Raw genomic sequence first — 19,417 nt, 5'->3', positions numbered from 1 at the left:
AAAGTGCCAGACACTATATTAACCCTGTCACATACTTTATCTCAAACCACAAAGATGACCATATGGGTGAGGTGCTCTTGATGGCCCCCGTTGGTGATGAGGAAACTGAGGAACAGGGTTTAAATGATGAGCAGTGGTCACTCAGCTCACAAGGAACCTGGTCAGCTCAGGTCCATTCCAAACCCCTGGTCTCGGAGCCAGCAGTTCTCAGGCCAGTGTTTGCCCTGGAATCCCTGCGGACTTGTTAGAGCCCAGATCCCTGAGGCGGTCCCTGGTGACTTCTGATTCAGCAGGGCAGGAGGGGGACTCAAGATTTATCCTTTTTTAACCAAGTGATGCTGATGCTGTCAGTCTGAGGACCACACCTGGAAACCACTGCTCCAGGCACTGTCTCCAGAGAGGGCGGGGCCAAGGAAGCGCTGCTGGGGTGCCGAACACACAGAGCCCTGCGTGGGTCCCAGCAAAGCCAACAGCGAGTTCTGAAGTTGGCGTTTTACGTGGAAGCTCATCCTCCTCACTGGGCGATGGGGACTTAAATCTAGCAAATCACGTGTTACTGAAAAGGCAAAGGCAGCTTTCCTCTAAGGAACTGTATTATGACAAGTTGTGGAACTCTGTCCTGTTAGCAGTTTTGAACAACAGGGTGGGAAGTCGTGTTTTCTAAGGAGGGAACAACACACCGTCTGGTGTTCTCCAGGACCGGGCATCTCTTCTTCTGTATTTATTCCCCAGAACACACTGACTCAGTCATTTTGCCTATTGTTCTGGAGCTGGGAGACCAAGGTCACTGGGCCCCCCAGTCTTGCACTTCCATTGAATGGCGTCTGTGCCTGTGTGAATCTGAGTCAATACTGCCTGAGGCAGGATTTGAGGGCTGGGTGGAATGGCGTGTGGACGTGCCCGGGTGCAGCGTGGCTGATGGAGGCCATCCGTGCCGTGTGCTCTTCTTGCTCCCCTTCATTTCTTTTCGGTATGTTCTCCCTATCAGGATCAGAGAAAGGACAAAGGCTGGACAAAGAACAGGACTGAATGCTGACAGCTAGAGGCAAGGAGTCAGCTCTTTGAGGACTGAGGCTGGCTGGGGGTGAGGAAATGTGGAGGAGTGCAGATGTTGTTCTTAATGCACTAATGAAATGAAGTGAAGTGGCTTCTGTTGCTGGCCCCTCCATCCGGCTTTCACTGGGAATGCCTCAGGATTGAAATCTAGTGGTGTTGGTGACCTGGACTGGACGCGGGCCTCAGGCAGGAGCGTGGTTCTCCCACAGGTTTGCAGCACGTTTTATCCACTAGGACTTCAGGTCTGCCAGGTGGAAATCCCATGTTGCAGAATTTAGAGACGTGGCTCCCAGAAGCCGCTGCCTTTTCACTTGCTGAGCGGCAGCTCTGCACCATCAGAAGCAGGGCCGCGGAAGAACGTTGCCAGAGCTGAGAGCCCAGCTCAGGCTCAGTTCGTCCCCGTGCTGTTATTCTTGGGAACCAGCCTCACATGGTGCTGCTAAGTGCAGTAAGGCAGGCTGTCAACCGCAGTGACAGGCTGACACTTGAAGCATGTTGGGGCAGAAAGGAGAAGGGCTTGGAAGGAGACCCCACGACTCCACTTTCCACCCAGAAATTCTAAGGGTTCTCCTCCTCCCTCCTTCCCACTCCCTCTCTATCCCAGAGGTCATGCAGCCAGAACAGCTGGGGGCCAGGTACATTGCCTGCTGTCCCACTGGGAATCCTACTGGGTGACTGGCATTGTCCCCATGGTGGTAAACTGAGGCTCGTGAAGGAGAAGAGAATGCAGCACTAGAACATTCTACAGTCGAAGAGTGGCTGCAAGTCAGAACCTTTTCTGATCATTTTATCTGCACAACGAGGCAAGGATCTTCATCAGAAATTTCCTTTTGGAAAAAACTGGAAAAGATATATCAAATAGCGTATGCAGCACCAAGAATATAGGGGTGCTTAGTAAATTCAATTTCTTTTCCTGGCTGATCTCATGTACTCAGAAAACCCAGCCTGCCTGATCTCCTTCTGAGTTTTCTCCCATCCCAGACCTGGACTGTTTTAATTTCACTCCTGCCTGTCTTGTCACTCAACTCTCTTGTCACCGGGCTGGAAAAACGAGCACCGCGTCTAGTTGGGCCCAGCCTCTGCCTGACCAGCAGCCACTGGCTCTCTTCCCTTGGTTGCTAGAACACACATTTTCCTTGCCACTCCCTCCACCAGGATTCACAATACGGTGTTATCAGTGGTGATTAATCATATTAATGGTAGCTAGTCCACGTGGAGTGTGCGCTGGTGTCGGGACTCTGCGGTGCGCAGCATGGAGTGTTTACCTAATCTTCCCATCGTCCTCCACCACCGTGTTCTAGTACTGGTCCCCATGTTGCAGAAGTTCAGTGACTTGCTTAAGGTCACATGGCTAGAAAGCAGGAGAGTGGGGACTGGAGCCATGAAGGAGGGGCTTGCCGCCACTGTCCTGACAGGGAAGGGCAGTGGACCTGCCTAGCTTTGGGGTCAGCACACCTGGGTCTGAGTCGAAGCCCTTCCAGGTGTGAGCTGCATGACATTCGCCAAGTCACTGCAATTCTCTGTGCTGTCTCTTTTAATAGGAACCCCAAGTGGTGACACTGAGCAGAGACATGGAGCTCTCTTGGTCCACCGAGTTGCATGTGATGTGACTTCCTTCTGGGGCTGCTGGGTTCTCCTTGTGGGACCAATGTCATCTCAAGCTATTAATTTCTCTCTTTGTTTTCCAGGTAATGAACCAAAAAGATCATGTCTGAAGTTCAAGGAACGGTTGAGTTTTCTGTAGAGCTACATAAATTCTATAATGTGGATCTCTTTCAGAGAGGGTGAGTATGCTGCACAATCTGTGTGTGTGTGTGTGTGTGTGTGTGTATGTGTGAGAGAGAATGTGTGTGAGTGTGAGTGTATGAGAGTATATGTGTGTGTGTGTGTGAGTGTGTGTGTGTGTGAGAGAGAGAATGTGTGTGAGTGTGAGTGTATGAGAGTATATGTGTGTGTGTGTGTGAGTGTGTGAGTGTGTGTGTGTGTATGTGTGAGAGAGAATGTGTGTGAGTGTGAGTGTATGAGAGTATATGTGTGTGTGTGTGAGTGTGTGTGTGAGAGAGAATGTGTGTGTGAGTGTATGAGAGTATATGTGTGTGTGTGTGAGTGTGTGAGTGTGTGTGTGTGTGAGAGAGAATGTGTGTGAGTGTGAGTGTATGAGAGTATATGTGTGTGTGTGTGAGTGTGTGAGTGTGTGTATGTGTGTGTGAGTGTGTGCATCTTTTCTGAAAGGGGGTGGGGAGGGAAGGTTATATACTGGGAATTAATGAGGAAAGGATTTTCATTATTTTTTCCTGCAAATTGAAAAATTCAAACTTTTAGTTCATCTGAAAATAAATCATTTGCTGACAAATCTAGAAAATGCTAATTTATCCTTCCCACACCCCTTTCTATCTTACTTATTTTCAATTCCTCTTTAGATATATAAATTTTAAAGAAAAGTGAGTCTATGGGGAGTGAAAATTGTTTGTGTACTACTGATAAATGTGTGTGTTTGCTACTTGTTGGGCCATCTCTCCTGAGCTACATATTGTAAGATATTTCAAAAACTGAGACTGTTTGTATGTAATAATGTCCCTTTAAGAATGTAACAAACATACAGTTGCTTTCATTTTTGGGGGACATGGTCTGACTATGACATTTTACATGTGAACCTACAAGGTCTTCATGTTAGACTTCTTCTCAGGATCATGAAATGGTTACTATGTTGGTCAGCTTTTCACCACTGTGTCAAAATACCTGAGGAAAACAGTTTAGAGAGAGGAAAGGTTTATTTTGGTCCCTGTTTTCTGTCCATGGTAAGCTGGTTTATTGCTGAGCCTGTGGGAGGCAGAGCACCAAGGCAGAGAGATCATGGTAGAGTGTGGTTCCTCATGGCAGCCAGGAAGCAGAGGGAAGAAGGGCCTGGAGCCAAGATCTACCTTTCCAGAGCATGTCCCCAGGGGTCTACTCCTCCAACTACCACACCTCCACAGTCCAACAGTCCATTCCCTTATGGACCCACTGGAGGATTAGCCCTCAGATGAGGTCAGAAGCCTCATGATCCAGTCACTTCCCCAAAGCTGCATCTCTGAACACTGTGGCCTTAGGGACAAAACCTGTAACACATGAACCTGGGGGTGTACAGCAGATCCAAACCCTGACGTTGCAGAAGGCAGCTAACACAGACTGGAGCTGTACACATTCACAATGGCTACAACTGAGGTTTCCCGCATTAGTGACGAAGAAATCAAAGTCTATACAACCCGAATTTGTTTGGTGCTCATGTTAACAGCAGACGAGAGTTCAAAATAATGGGTATCTATCCATTTGCTTTTGCTCCATAAAAACCTCCCCTAAATGTAGGAGCCTGGAACAACAAGTCCATCTCCTGACTTTAAGGGTAAGCACTTTGGGCTGAGCTTGGCCCGGTGGTCTTGCTCAAGTGGACCAGGCTTGGCCTGTCTCAGCTGGGCTCCTGCACAGGTCTGGAGCCTGGGCTGGGAGGCTGCTGGTTCTCCCCCTCCAGCAGGGCAGCCTGGGCCTGGTTCCAAGAGCCAGAGCGGAGGCAACACAGACTCGTTTTTCTTTACTTTAAAGATTCTTACACATCTATGGGGTACAGTGTGCTATTTCAATGCATGTGCATGGTGTGTGATGGGCAGGTCAGGGTGGCTGGGATGTCCCTCTCCTCAATCACTTACCATTTCTTTATGTTGGGAATGTTCACAATCCTCTCCTCTGGTTATTGTGAAGTACAGAATTCGTGGTTGTCACTTAGCCTCACATTATTATCGTGATCATCCAAATGTCAGAAGTCATTCCTCCAATCCAATTGCCCCCCTTATCGACTGGCCACCTTCGCTCTCTTCCTTCCTCCACACAACTCTTCTGAGGCTCTGACAACCATTAGTCTATTCTTTATTTCCCTGAGATCAACTTTATAGCTTCCACGTATAAAGTGAGAGTATGTGGTATTTGTCTCTCTGTACCTGGTTTATTTCACTTATTATAAAGTCTTCAAGGCTCATCCATGCTCTCACCGATTATGGGGTTTCATTATTCTCTATGAGCACATAGTATTTCTGTATGTGTGTGTTTGTGTATACGTGTGTGTGTGTGTGTGTGTGTGTGTGTGTGACTATTTATCCAGTTTTTTCATCTATGGACACATGGACATCTAGGTTGATTCCACATGTTGGCTATTGTGAAGAGCGTCTCTTTGACATACTGATTTCCTTACCTTTTGCTACATACACAGTACTGGAATTGCTGGATATGGTAGTTAGTTCTATTTTAAGTTTTTTGAAGAACATCTACAGTCTTCCTAATGGCCATCCTAATTTTTGGTATCACCAACAATGCATTAGAGTTTCCCTTTGTATTAGCTATATCTCCTTGTTTTAATTGCATTTCCCTGATGATTAATGACGTTGAGCAGTTTTTCAAATGCATGTTTTTCATATGCACACTTCCATGATCTACCACCAAGGTTAGACTCTAGTTTCAAAATGATAGTTATGAAATTAGTGCCTTCTGTGTGCCATGGTCCCTTCTTACAGAGGGTGAAATTCAGTGGTTTGGGAAGGTGACCTGGACCAGCCCGTGTAGTATGAGAGATGGGGAGTGATTCTGGGACCAGCTTTCTGTTCCAGGAAAGGAGGCCCACAAGGCCTTCAGATGGGCTCAGGAGCTGGGCTTAATGAGGCAGAGCTCTGTGCTTCCCCCTGGAAGCTCCTCTTGGTCAGAAGTTGCCTGCAACAGAGATGAGAGCCCTGAGCTGGGGACCAAGATGCCAAAGCCGGGCTCTGCTCCTGCTTCTGTGTGGTCTGTGGGTACGTCCCTCTGCTCCTCATGTTCCACATTTAGGAGGGAAGGAAGGAAGCAGCTTTGATGATGTTGTGTGTCATCCTGGTGTTTGACACTTTTCTATTCATTACCTCCTGGCTCTTTGTGACCAACTACAGAAGGAAGACATATGATATTCAATTTTGATAGGCAATTTGGAGTCACATAGCCAGGTGGAGAGAGGCTGCGGCTAAGTCTCTCTCACTCAAAATCTTGAGCTCTTTCTATTATTTAAGGCTAACCTCCAAAGTGGGCGGTATTCTCTCCAGGGTGCACAGAATAGCCATCAGTAAATGGAAAGGGAATATTAGAACTTCTGCTTGCAATTGTGTAAGCCCACAAGAAGAAAGAAATGAAGCTTCACTGATAAATAGAATCCAGGCTGGTCCTGGAAACCTTACTTGTTCATAGGTCAGACAGTTGGTGAGTACCTTCCTGTGACTCAGAGACCAAGAACAAAGAGCGCAGCCAGAGCACAGCCCGGCTGAGGCCACCCTCACATCATATGAATCTGTAAATTGTTTTCTACCTCCAACTACAAAAACCCCCTTAGAACTCTGAAGGGATCGTGAGCTAAGGTGATATTAACAAGGAAGAATGCAAACATCAGGAAACCACAGAATGATGCTGATCCGACTCCTTGCAAAAATCTCTTGATACACACTGAGATTGAAAATGACAAGCTATCAAGCTCCTTGATCCATTTTGAATTAACTTTTGTGCATGGCGAGAGAAAGGGATTCAGTTTCATTTTGTTGCATATGGATTTCCAGTTTTCCCAGCACCATTTGTTGAAGATGCTATCCTTCCTCCATTGCATGCTTTTAGCCCCTTTATCAAATATAAGATAGTTTTAGTTTTGTGGATTGGTTTCTGTGTCCTCTATTCTGTACCGTTGGTCCACCCGCCTGTTTTGGTACCAGTACCATGCTGTTTTTATTACTATTGCTCTGTAGTATAGTTTGAAGTCTGGTATCGCTATACTACCTGATTCACACTTCCTGCTTAGCATTGTTTTTGCTATTCTGGGTCTTTTATTTTTCCATATGAATTTCATGATTGCTTTCTCTATTTCTACAAGAAATGCCGTTGGGATTTTGATTGGCATTGCATTAAACCTATAGAGAACTTTTGGTAATATCGCCATTTTGATGATGTTAGTTCTGCCTATCCATGAACAGGGTATATTTTTCCATCTTCTAAGATCTTCTATTTCTCTCTTTAGGGATCTGTAGTTTTCATTGTATAAGTCTTTCACCTCTTTTGTTAGGTTGATTCCCAAGTATTTTATTTTTTTGAGGATATTGTGAATGGAGTGGTTGTCCTCATTTCCATTTCAGAAGATTTGTCGCTGATATACAGGAATGCCTTTGATTTATGCGTGTTGATTTTATATCCTGCCACTTTGCTGAATTCATTTATTAGCTCTAATAGTTTCTTTGTAGACCCTTTTGGGTCTGCTAGGTATAGAATCATGTCATCTGCAAATAGTGATAATTTAAGTTCTTCTTTTCCTATTTTTATGCCTTTAATTTCTTTCGTCTTTCTAATTGCTCTGGCCAGTGTTTCGAGAACTATGTTGAGCAGAAGTGGTGAGAGAGGGCATCCCTGTCTTGTTCCAGATTTTAGAGGGAATGCCTTCAATTTTTCTCCATTCAGAATGATGCTAGCCTGAGGCTTATCATAGATTGCTTTTACAATGTTGAGGTATGTTCCTGTTATCCCTAGTTTTTCTAGAGTTTTGAACATAAAGGGATGCTGTACTTTGTCAAATGCTTTTTCCGCATCTATCGAGATGATCATATGGTTCTTATTTTTAAGTCTATTGATGTGGTGAATAACATTTATTGATTTCCGTATATTGAACCAGCCTTGCATCCCAGGGATGAATCCTACTTGATCATGGTGCACAATTTTTTTGATATGTTTTTGAATCTGATTCGCCAGAATTTTATTGAGGATTTTTGCATCTATGTTCATTAGAGATATTGGTCTGTAGTTTTCTTTCTTTGAAGTGTCTTTGTCTGGTTTCGGAATCAGGGTGATGTTGGCCTCATAGAATGAATTTGGAAGTTCTCCCTCTTTTTCTATTTTCTGAAATAGCTTGAAAAGTATTGGTATTAATTCCTCTTTAAAGGTTTTGTAAAACTCTGCTGTATACCCATCTGGTCCTGGGCTTTTCTTAGTTGGTAGTCTTTTGATGGTTTCTTCTATTTCCTCAATTGATATTGGCCTGTTTAGGTTGTCTATATCCTCCTGACTCAATCTTGGCAGATCATATGACTTAAGAAATTTATCGATGTCTTCACTATCTTCTATTTTATTGGAGTATAAGGATTCAAAATAATTTCTGATTATCTTCTGTATTTCTGAAGTGTCTGTTGTGATATTGCCTTTTTCATCCCGTATGCTAGTAATTTGAGTTCTCTCTCTTCTTCTCTTCGTTAGCATGGCTAAAGGTCTGTCGATTTTATTTATTTTTTCAAAGATCAGAGACACGGCATTTGATAGAAGAAAAAGTTGGCTACGGTCTACATACTGTGGGGTCGGGTTCCAAATTCCTCAATAGGACACCCATAGCACAAGAGTTAATAACTAGAATCAACAAATGGGACTTACTAAAACTAAAAAGTTTTTTCTCAGCAAAAGAAACAATAAGAGAGGTAAATAGGGAGCCTACATCCTGGGAACAAATCTTTACTCCTCACACTTCAGATAGAGCCCTAATATCCAGAGTATACAAATAACTCAAAAAATTAGACAATAAGATAACAAATAACCCAATCAACAAATGGGCCAAGGACCTGAACAGACACTTCTCAGAGGAGGACATACAATCAATCAACAAGTACATGAAAAAATGCTCACCATAGCTAGCAGTCAGAGAAATGCAAATCAAAACCACCCTAAGATACCATCTCACTCCAGTAAGATTGGCAGCCATTAGGAAGTCAAACGACAACAAGTGCTGGCGAGGATGCGGGGAAAAGGGTACACTTGTTCATTGTTGGTGGGACTGCAAATTAGTGCAGCCAATTTAGAAAGCAGTATGGAGATTTCTTGGAAAGCTGGAAATGGAACCACCATTTGGCCCAGCTATTCCCCTTCTCGGTCTATTCCCTAAAGACCTAAAAAGAGCATGCTACAGGGACACTGCTACATTGATGTTCATAGCAGCACAATTCACAATAGCAAGACTGTGGAACCAACCTAGATGCCCTTCAATAGACGAATGGATAAAAAAAATGTGGCATTTATACACAATGGAGTATTACTCTGCATTAAAAAATGACAAAATTATAGAATTTGGAGGGAAATGGATGGCATTAGAGCAGATTATGCTAAGTGAAGCTAGCCAATCCCTAAAAAACAAATGCCAAATGTCTTCTTTGATATAAGGAGAGTAACTAAGAACAGAGTAGGGACGAAGAGCTTGAGAAGAAGATTAACATTAAACAGGGATAAGAGGTGGGAGGGAAAGGGAGTGAGAAGGGAAATCGCATGGAAATGGAAGGAGACCCTCAGGGTTATACAAAATTACATACAAGAGGAAGTGAGGGGAAAGGGAAAAATAATACAAGGGGGAGAAATGAATTACAGTAGAGGGGGTAGAGAGAGAAGAGGGGAGGGGAGGGGAGGGGAGATAGTAGAGGATAGGAAAGGCAGCAGAATACAACAGACAAGAGTATGGCAATATGTAAATCAATGGAAGTGTAACTGATGTGATTCTGCAATCTGTATACGGGGTAAAAATGGGAGTTCATAACCCACTTGAATCAAAGTGTGAAATATGATATATTAAGAACTATGTAATGTTTTGAACAACCAAAATAAAAATTAAAAAAAATAATAAAAATGAAAAAAAATAAAAAAAATGACAAGCTAACCAGCTCCAACAGTATCGGGCAGAGAGGTCTGGAGTTCTTCACTCCTGAGCATCATTCCCTGCAAACCTCCGCCTACCTGGGTGTTGGGCCTTGAGGTCTTGGCAGGCCTGTGTGAAAAAAAATCTCCATTAGGAAAACATTGCAAGTGACACATCCAAGACACCAGTGAACCCCTGTGGATTTGCCAAGGAGATGAAAACCGAGTATGGGCATCATGACTCTTCACCAGGCCTTGATAGTCTCTTTCTAGAGCTGCATGTTTGCGGGGGCAGCTTGTTTAGCTGAGCTCACTGATAAAATGTAATATTAAGTTATGCTAAACTAGAGCCAGGGCTTGCAATCACTTAATATGTATATATATTTTTTTAATAAGAAAAGGTGAGGTGTTCTCATATAAAAACTCTATTTTTTATTTATTTATTTATACGTTCTAATTTGTTTATATGACAGCAGAATATACAGTACACATATAGAGCACAATTTTTAGTACACATATAAAGCACAATTCATAGTACACATATAGAGCATAATTTTCATATCTCTGGTTATATTCAAAGTATATTCACACCATTCATGTCTTCATACATGTACTTAGGGTAATGATGTCCATCTCATTCCACCGTCTTTCCTACCCTCCTTTCTCCTCCCTTTCCCTCCTTCCCCTTTGCCCTATCTAGAGTTTATCTAATCTTACCTTGCCCCCCACCCCCCACCCCTTTATGAATCATCATCCTTAAATCAGAGAAAACATTCAGCACTTGTTTTTTTTTTTTTTTTTGAGATTGGCTAACTTCACATCTGCATTATATTCTCTAACTCCATCCGTTCACCTGCAAATGCCATGATTTTATTCCCTTTTAATGCTGACTAATATTCCATTGTGTGTATATACCACATTTTCTGTATCCATTCATCTACTGAAGGCCATCTTGGTTGCTTCCACAGTTTAGCTATTGTGAATTGTGTTGCTATAAACATTGATGTGGCTGTATCACTGTAATGTTCTGCTTTTAAGTCCTTTGTATATAGACCAAAGAGTGGGATAGCAGGGTCAAATGGTTTTCCAAGGAATCTCCAAACTGCTTTCCATATTGGCTGCACCAATTTGCAGTCCCACCAGCAATGTATGAGTGTACCTTTTCCCCCACATCCTCGCCAACACTTGTTGTTTGTATTCTTAATAGCTGCCATTCTGACTGGAGTGAGATGATATCTTAGAGTGGTTTTGATTTGAATTTCTCTAATTGCTAGAGATGTTGAACATTTTTTCATATATTTGTTGATTGATTGTATATCATCTTCTGAGAAGTGTCTGTTCATAATAGGTTATTATATTCTTTCTTCTAAAAGACGTTTTCTATATTTCTGATGCATGTTGTATATAGCATATATACATGTTCATGATGTTGAATAAATATAGAGATATTGGGGTTGCATGCTCAAAAATGTTATTCTTCCTAAGGATGCACATCATTAAGATTAAAGACAGAAGAGAGACCGGTAGGGTAGAGGAAAGAGACCAGGAGGAGGCAGAAGGAGAGGAAAGGGGCACACTGGAAAAGATCTTGACCAAATCCTATTATCATATCATGTGCTTATTTAAATGTGCAACAATGAATCCCTCCATTATGTTTAGTTACATTGAACTGACAAGAAAATGGGAGATAATCCTATGATCTCATAACCACTCCTCCAAGGGGGAAAAAGAAAACAGTTGGAGACACTCATCCAGGAGATCAGGAAGACTTTCCCCAGCTCCCAGCTCTCCATGCCAGCTTCCCATGGTTCCCAGGAGTGGGCACTTTGGGCACAGGCTTCAGATGTGGGTAAGAGAGAGATCATATAATTGAACATGTGTAGGGTGGGCTTCATGGCAGCTGCTTCTGTGGACAGGCCTAGGTGTGATTTGGGGGAAGGAATTAGACCTTTTAGGGGGATGGCATGAGTTCTAGTATCTACAACTCTTATCAGCAGTAAGGCCTTGAAGTTGGTAACCACCAGCCCTCTGGATCCTGCCTCCAGGGAGCTATGGACAGGCTGGATGTGATGGTACCATGATGTGCATCTGTCAGGCCGCCCCTGACAGGCATGGCCCCTGATGGCTAAGAGTTAAAAATTTTATGCTATGAATCCCACAGGGCCCAAGCTTAAAGTGGAACCTAATTGCTCTCCCAGCGAGGGCTCCACAGAGAAGGGATGGCTGCAGACCAAGCATGGTGGGCGAGATAGGCCCTTGGGAAGCTTATGAAGGACAGTGAATGAACCCTATAGGAAGGAAAGAGATAAAATGTAGGGTTTAGGGAAGCTGGGTCATTTTGGGGTAAAAGGATAAATGAATATATATTTTCTCTTTAGAGCCATAAGGATGGTGTGTCAGTCCGTTTTCCACCACTATAACAAATACCTGAGATAATCAATTATAAAGAGAAAAGGTTGGAGCTGGGGTTGTGGCTCAGTGGTACAGTGCTCATCTAGCACATATGAGGCACAGGGTTCGATCCTCAGCAACACATAAAAATAAGTAAATAAATGTCCAACTACAACTAAAAAACCATATATATATATATATATATATATATATATAGAGAGAGAGAGAGAGAGAGAGAGAGAGAAAGTATCTTTTGGCTCAGAATTTTGAAGGTTTCAGACCATGATCCATTGGCCCCATTTCTTTGGACCTGTGGCCAGGCAGCACATCATAGAAGCATATGGTGGAACAACACCTCCCATCTCATGGCTGGGAAGTAAAAAAAGAAAGAGGAAGAGACCAGGGTCCCACAATCCATCTGGAGGTTATTAGGTGATGATCTAGAGACTTTCCTCTAGTCCCACCACCTCCCAGTAGCACAAAGCTGGAAAGGAACCAATGAACCCCTGGCCCTGTGAGCAACCTTCCAGATCCAAATTACGGCACTCCATCCCTGGCCCCCAAAGGTGTGTGTCCAACTCACAATGTGAAGTGCATTCATTCTAACCCCAGAGTCTCAAAGTCCTGACATTACAGCATGGTTCAAATGTCCAAGTCCAAAGTCTCTGAGCCCCTGTAAAAATCAACAAGAAATTCATAGACTTCCAGGATACAGTTGTGGGGCGGACACAGGCGAGCGTTCTTATTTCAAATGGAAGAAGCAGGAAAATGGCAGGGGGGAATTGGATCAAGGCAAGAGCAAAACCCAGTAGGGGATCATCTGTGTCCAGCATCCAGGCACATTGTGGCGGGGTCAGGGCACCGGGCTTGGGGAGCTCCACCCCTAGAGCCTGGCTGGCTGCAGCCCGTGCCCGTGGCCACTCCCTCTCGTAGGTGTGTTTTGGTGCCTCAACATACATTCCACCCTCCTGGTGTCTCTTCCTTCCTGGGCTCTCCTTTGCCACTCCTCCTTCACTCTCACAGCTCTGGGCATTGCCCTGTCATGGGCTGCCTCCAGGGGCTCTCATCCTGTAACACACCACATGGATTTGCTCTGAAATCTCAGTGGAAGCCTCCAGATGTCACAGTTCTTGCTTTCTGCACGTCTGCAAAGCCAGCTCCACATGGGTGATTCCAGGGCCCACTGCCAGGGCAGGCTGCCTCTGGGCTACCCGAACCACACGGCTGCAGCAGCCTCTCGGTGCCTTGCTGGCTTAGGGTGCCCCAGGGCTCTCCTCCAAAGACAGCCCTGGAAAGTACTGGAACCAAATCTGCATTTGTACCTCAACATCCAGAGGGCTGTGGCCTTGCCAGTTCACTTCCAAGCTGTCCTCAGGGCAGCTTTCCTATCCTTCTGGTGCAAAGCACAGGGCTTATTAACCCCACACAGCTTGGTTGAAAATGTACATACACTACTTTTTAGCCAGGATTGCAATTTTTTTTCACTCTTCCTACTTTGTTCCTTTTTGCTCCCAATTCTCACTATTAGTTGAGCTAAAAGCAGCCAGTAATGCCCCTGCTGCTGCCTGCCTGTATCCCTGCCTTGGCGTTTGCTCCACCGATAGCCTGTCACAGTTGAGCACTGCCTCCCACAAGGTCTCAGGACGCGGGCAAAGTGCAGCCGGGCCTTTACCTTGGGGGTGGTCGAGTGCCTTACTCTCCCTGTGGGTGGGGCCCCCGTTCTCCTCTGGAGCTTCCTCATCTTGGCTTTCACTCTCTGCCTTCCTTCTCTTCTGAGGCCCTTCAGAACTGCCCATCATGCTGCACCTACAGTGCCCTCAGCTTTCTCCAGCTCCTCCACTTCCCAAAACCATCCTGAAGGCTTTTCCACACCATCAGATACCTAGTAATGGTAGAGGCCCAGCTTCTTGGTATTGATTTTCTGTGTTAAAACCTGGGATGATGAACACAGAAAGATTAAAGGTCTGTTCTGGCTCACAGTGTTGGAGGTTTGAGTGCATGACCAGCTGGCCTGGTGGCTTTGGGCTGTGTTGAGGTAGCACATCGTGATAGAAGCACCTGGCCAAGCCTGTGGCTTACTTCATGTCTGAAAGGGAGGGGGAAAAGAACAGGAGAAGGAATCAGAGAAGGGAAGGGGAAGGAGAAGGGGTGAGAGGAAGAGGAAGAAGAAAAGGCAGAGGAGGAGGAAGAGGAGGAGAGGACGGGGGCCTGCAATCTCCTTCAAGAGCCTGTGGTGACTTGGAGACCCCGCACCAGACTCTGAGACTTCCCACTACTTCCCAAGTATGCTAGTTGGGGACCTAGCCTTAGCACCTGGCCTTTAGGGGACATTCCAGATCCAAACTACAGCAGGAGAAAATGAGGGCTGGGGTTTGCAAGAGAGGGGTGTACTTCCTCAGACCCAGTGTGCCCATGGCCACCCAGGCTCCCCTCTTTCTCCAGTTGATCAGAGTGGGGCTTATCCCTCCATCTAGGGGTCCCAGCTCCTGGTTCCTTCGTCTGGACACAAAGCAACCTGGTCTCAGGGTTTCATGAGATGCTGAGTTGGAGGCCCAGGGGACAGAGCTCAGCATACTGCCTGGGAGTTCTCCCTGAACAGGGAGCCACTTCCACATTCACTCTGTGGACCTTGTTCCAGGTCTGGAGCGCACACTGCCTCCTGAGGATGTTTGCTCTGAGCAAACAGTCAACTTGCATTTATCCAAAGTCTATATTGACTGAGGCAAATTCTCAGAGGGAAAACTTGTCCTCAAAGCAGTCAACAAATATCATAGGGTGCCACTCCTACGCTCAGCAGTGATACTTGTGCTGACAAAAAGGGAGGGGCAGAGAGGGGCTGGGGACCTGGCTTTGGAAATCAGACATGAACGTGAAGCTACACTCTGCCACTTAGGAGCTGGGAGAACTTGGGAAAACGCATAGAAGCAACATTTTATGGCCTGTCAAATGGTGATAACAGAGCCCATCTCACGGGTGCAATATGAAAGGTCATGCCATTCATGCATGCAGATAAGCTAGCACGGTGCCTTGCTTCTAGTAGATGTTGTGTAAACGGTCACAATTACTGGAGCACACCTGCCTTTAACCTGTTCTTAATACCATCCATGCAGTTCCTACCCCAAATGGTGTATGTGACCACCTTACTTTCCTCTGAAAAATTCTCTGCTTTCCTGTTGCTCTCACTCCCTCACCTTGTGCTCAAAACCTGAATGATTTGGCCTAAACTTCAACTTAATCATCAGTGCTCAGGTCCTCCTTGGTTCTCCTCTAGGCTCCCCTTGAAAACCACCCTGTGCAAGTTGCAGCTGGACTCTGTCCTCTGCAGACCATTCCTGCAGAGTGCTGTCCAGCCTGCGTTTCATGCATCCTCATCCATCCCTGAGGCTTAGCTCTTCAACAAGATGCTCTGTGCCGTCATCTACTCGCAGTTCATTACCATGGACACTAGCAAGCATCAGATGTGGAGTCAGGCTCAGAAATACAATGAAAAGATGGAACCCTGCCCTCAAGGTGTTTACCAGCTGATGAGGGAGACAGATAAGCCCACAGGAAATGGCCATGATGTGTGACAGGTTCTGTCACCACAACAGACCTGTTGCACTGTGAAGAGTCACAAAAGGGGGTATCCAATCTGTAGGCAGAGACAGAAAAACACCCCAGAGTGAAGCAGCAGAGGTGTTGTTGAAGGATGGAGGGAGGTCAGCCCTGCCGAGGAGCTGGAAAAGCAGGAGCCAGTGACTCAGTGACGTCAGGAAGCAGAGACCACCCAAAATACCAAAGATGATATTCATGGCTGGAGTGAAGACGAAATGGGGCAGGAAGGGATGGAAGGTAAAGGAATGATGACTTATTTATTTATAACAGTGTATTTGTGGTTGACTTAGAGCTGCAGAGCAGCTAAGGGTTGTTGGTGTTTGGTGCAGTGAGTTTTCTCTTCTGCAGATGGGAGCTGGTTAAGCGTGAGGATTTGGGCTTATTTGCTTTATGTTGCCAGAGCCTAGCCCAGAACTGGTGCATACTGGAAGCTAAACAATAGCTTATAATTGATGGCCTTAAACTTTGCCATTCTACAAATTCATCAATACAGTGTATCATTCTATCAATAGAAGATGAGTCCTAATTTCTAAAGTATGGTTTAAACCATTGCTACTCAAAATGTAGCCTGTGGACCAGGGCAGCATCCCTGGGAGATTGTTAGGAATGCAGATTCTTGGCTACTGTCTAGGACCTGCTAAGTGTGAATCTCAGGAGACCATGTTCTAACCTATTCTCCTGGGGATTGGAGCACAGGAAGCCGTGCTGAACGGTTTTTGGTGAAAATCTCCACCTTGGTCATGTACTGGAATTACCTGGAGACTACCTACAGACAGAGGCAATAAGAAGTGTGCACAGAGGGACCAAGGTGCCAGCACTTATCAAAGTTTCTCAGGCAGTTCCTAGGCTGCAAATGCTTGGATTCAGATGAACTGAGGATTCCACATGCCAGGGAGTCTCAGCCTTTCTTTGTTGATCATTTCATCATAAAGAAAGAGAGATCCAATTCATTCTGGGAGTGGGACTGGGCCATCATTCCTTTTGCACATCTTTATTCTGTAGACACTACAGATGTAGCCCTAGCTTTTCAGCATGGTGCTAGGGTAGGAGAGCAGGAGGAAGATCTATTTCATATACAGTTTGACAATTTTCTCATACAGAAATACTTTCTAGCTGAATGATTAATTATAAAATCCTCTACATGCATATTTGTCTATCATCAATATATACTCATAGCCCATGTGTCTATTTAAGAGAGCATAAACCTTCATTTCTAATGCTGTTAGTTGACATGGAGCTAACATTTGTCCTTGAACATAAGTTTGAATTCGGCTTTAAATCTTAATTCATTCAAGGCTATAAATCAAGCTGGTTTCCAAGAGAAGTTTTTCTTCCTTTGATATTCAAATTCATCTCCTGTCTTTCCTCTACTTGTTTGTAGTCTCATGAATTTCTGCTCAAAGGTTTTAGATGATTTCACAGAAAAATTCTTCCCTATCCCACAGAATAGCCTCACAGAAGGACCTATGATCAGCTCGATTAGATATGGTGTAAAGTTCAAATGCTCACAGAAATGTTAGGATGAAACCACCCTCTGAGCAGATGCACCTGCCTTTTCTCTGCGGGAATGAACAGTGGAGTCCTAGGTCAGTGACTCCCACACTGTCTTGTGCTTCTACCCAGTGGTTGCCATCCCTGCCTGACTCCCAGTGACAGCCAGCTCCCCTGTGAAATCAGCTAACCAGCCCTGCTGTGCCCTAATAGACTCTGAAATACAATTATCTTTGCTTGCCAGAGATCAATTAATTGATTTGTCTGATTCTGTCAAAAGCAATTTTTTATTACTTCCTTTATTAATATATGTTTAGATCCTTTTCATTTCTCCCCATGATTTGGAAAAGGAGTGGGGATTATAACTGTTTGAGAGACCCCTTGAGTGTCAGGTTTTTCAGGACAAAGAAGATGCCCTGGTAGAGCTAGGAGGGCAGGAGGAGGTGACCATGCGAGGTTGGAGTGGCCTGGGTTCCCACAGAGAGGCTCTGTAAAGGCTGTGTCCAGCATGATGGACGGTTGCCAGGTAGGACTTGGACACACCTGAGAAGAGAAGGATTTGATACATTGTTTCAGTCCAATGCCTTTTCAATTATGCCAAACAGTACATTCCCTTTATTTTTACATTTAATGAATTCTTATTTAAATATTTTATTTGATTTAAATAAATCAAATTATTTACTTGACTTAGGGTATTTATTGCTGAAAGTCAGGACTTTCTCTAACACCAAGAAAGCACATACATTTGATGACCTCTTAGTCTTTCTTTCTCTGACATTTCATAATTATTGCTTTAATAAATGTTTGACCCCCTCTTCATGACATGTCATTGTTATCATTATTTTTGTGAGTTGTGAATAGATTTTGGTTACCCAAGTGCTTATGTACGTGGATATTATAGATTATTTTTCTAGCAAATCCACATTCATATAACGATTTCCCTGTCCCACTTTTAGTTCATTTGCCTTTTAATCTGTGACTTCATGAGTCCGCCGCTGCTTTGAGCCTTTTATTCTCTTAACCCCTGGCTGAGGACATGCTCAGTAGGTGCACAAGGAAAAGTCCTCCCCAGGGAGCTGGTGTCACCCTGCAGAGATGTAACATGCCTCCACAGCTCAGAGCCATCCAGGGCCTCCCCTCCTGTGGGGAGGATCAAGGGCAGAGCAGACTGCCTCTGGGTAGTGTGGGCACCATGGCTCTCAGCCAGGTCTCTGGAGGTGAGTGGAGCACAGCGCCATGAAGGGAGTGCCCTGGAAACCTCAGACAGCAGGCGCCAACCGTGACTCCATTCCCCTATTACCAGCTGGGAACCCATGGGCAAGTTTCTAAGATTCTCAGATCCCATTTTCTTCATTTGTTTTGCAACAACTTCATTAGATATTGATGAGGTAATACTTGTAAAGCACCCAGTATAACTGTCCAGTACTTTACCAAGGTGGCCAGAGCCCACTGTTGCCTCTCTCCCATCACCTATCAGAACTGTCCAAACCACCTGTCTGGTCAGGTCTGAACTTGGGGTCCTTGCTGTATTGCAAGCAGTGCTTCATAGTCCTGCCAATCCATCAGGAAGGGGTCTCCTTTCAGGGACAGCGTGATGGGCTTTGGGCTGGTTCTCACCAGCTTCAGTGGGATGAGTCACGCTTCCTGTTCTCTTATTGGTTCTGACCTGGAGATCCTGGACAGGACGCTGAGAAAGACTCAGATGTGGACTCGAGTTGTTCACAATGTCCCGTGGGAGAGAGAGATGGGAGAAAGTAGTGTCAGCAGTGGAGGGGAAGGGCACAGTCCTGGGACCCTCAGCTGCTCCTACCAGTGGGTCAAGTAGCCAGTAAAACTGGGGGAGGCCAGATGGCATGGTCTCGGGAGGTCAAGGCTAGCCTTTGCCAGAACTATTTTACATGTGATCATGTTTGTGTGACAATACCATTTTGCAATACCATTTTGCCAACGGGTGTAGAATAGATTGTGTCAGGGTCCAGAAGCATTGGGATATCTTGTGCCTCTGCTCTTGAGGCCAGCTGGAGTCTGGGCTGAGATTATAACTCAGCCTGGCTCAGCACCCACAAGGCTCTGTGAGCTCAGAGTGTGTCCAGGACTTCTACCACCCCCAATCACTGGATGCTCCTGTCAGCCCTAGGAGCTAGGCTTTATTGTTTTCATCTTATGGATGAGTGTACCAAGGCCAAGGTCACCT

The 19,417-nt window shown here is 45.0% G+C and overlaps 1 protein-coding gene across 1 annotated transcript in view; it reads left to right on the top strand.

Moving 5' to 3' along the window:
* Nucleotides 1–2,763: 2,763 nt before the first annotated feature.
* Nucleotides 2,764–19,417, top strand: part of FAM135B (family with sequence similarity 135 member B) — a gene marked incomplete at both ends in the record, with an annotated part of 190,200 nt that continues 173,546 nt past the window's right edge. Inside the window, one exon of the mRNA XM_081266432.1 lies at nt 2,764–2,840. Within this exon, the coding sequence (XP_081122558.1) occupies nt 2,764–2,840 (77 nt within the window). The remainder of the gene's footprint in view (nt 2,841–19,417) is intronic.

Source organism: Spermophilus citellus, assembly GCF_964194105.1.
Source record: "Spermophilus citellus genome assembly, chromosome: 14".
Lineage (NCBI taxonomy): Eukaryota > Metazoa > Chordata > Mammalia > Rodentia > Sciuridae > Spermophilus > Spermophilus citellus.
This window is presented reverse-complemented; position numbering and strand designations above follow the sequence as displayed.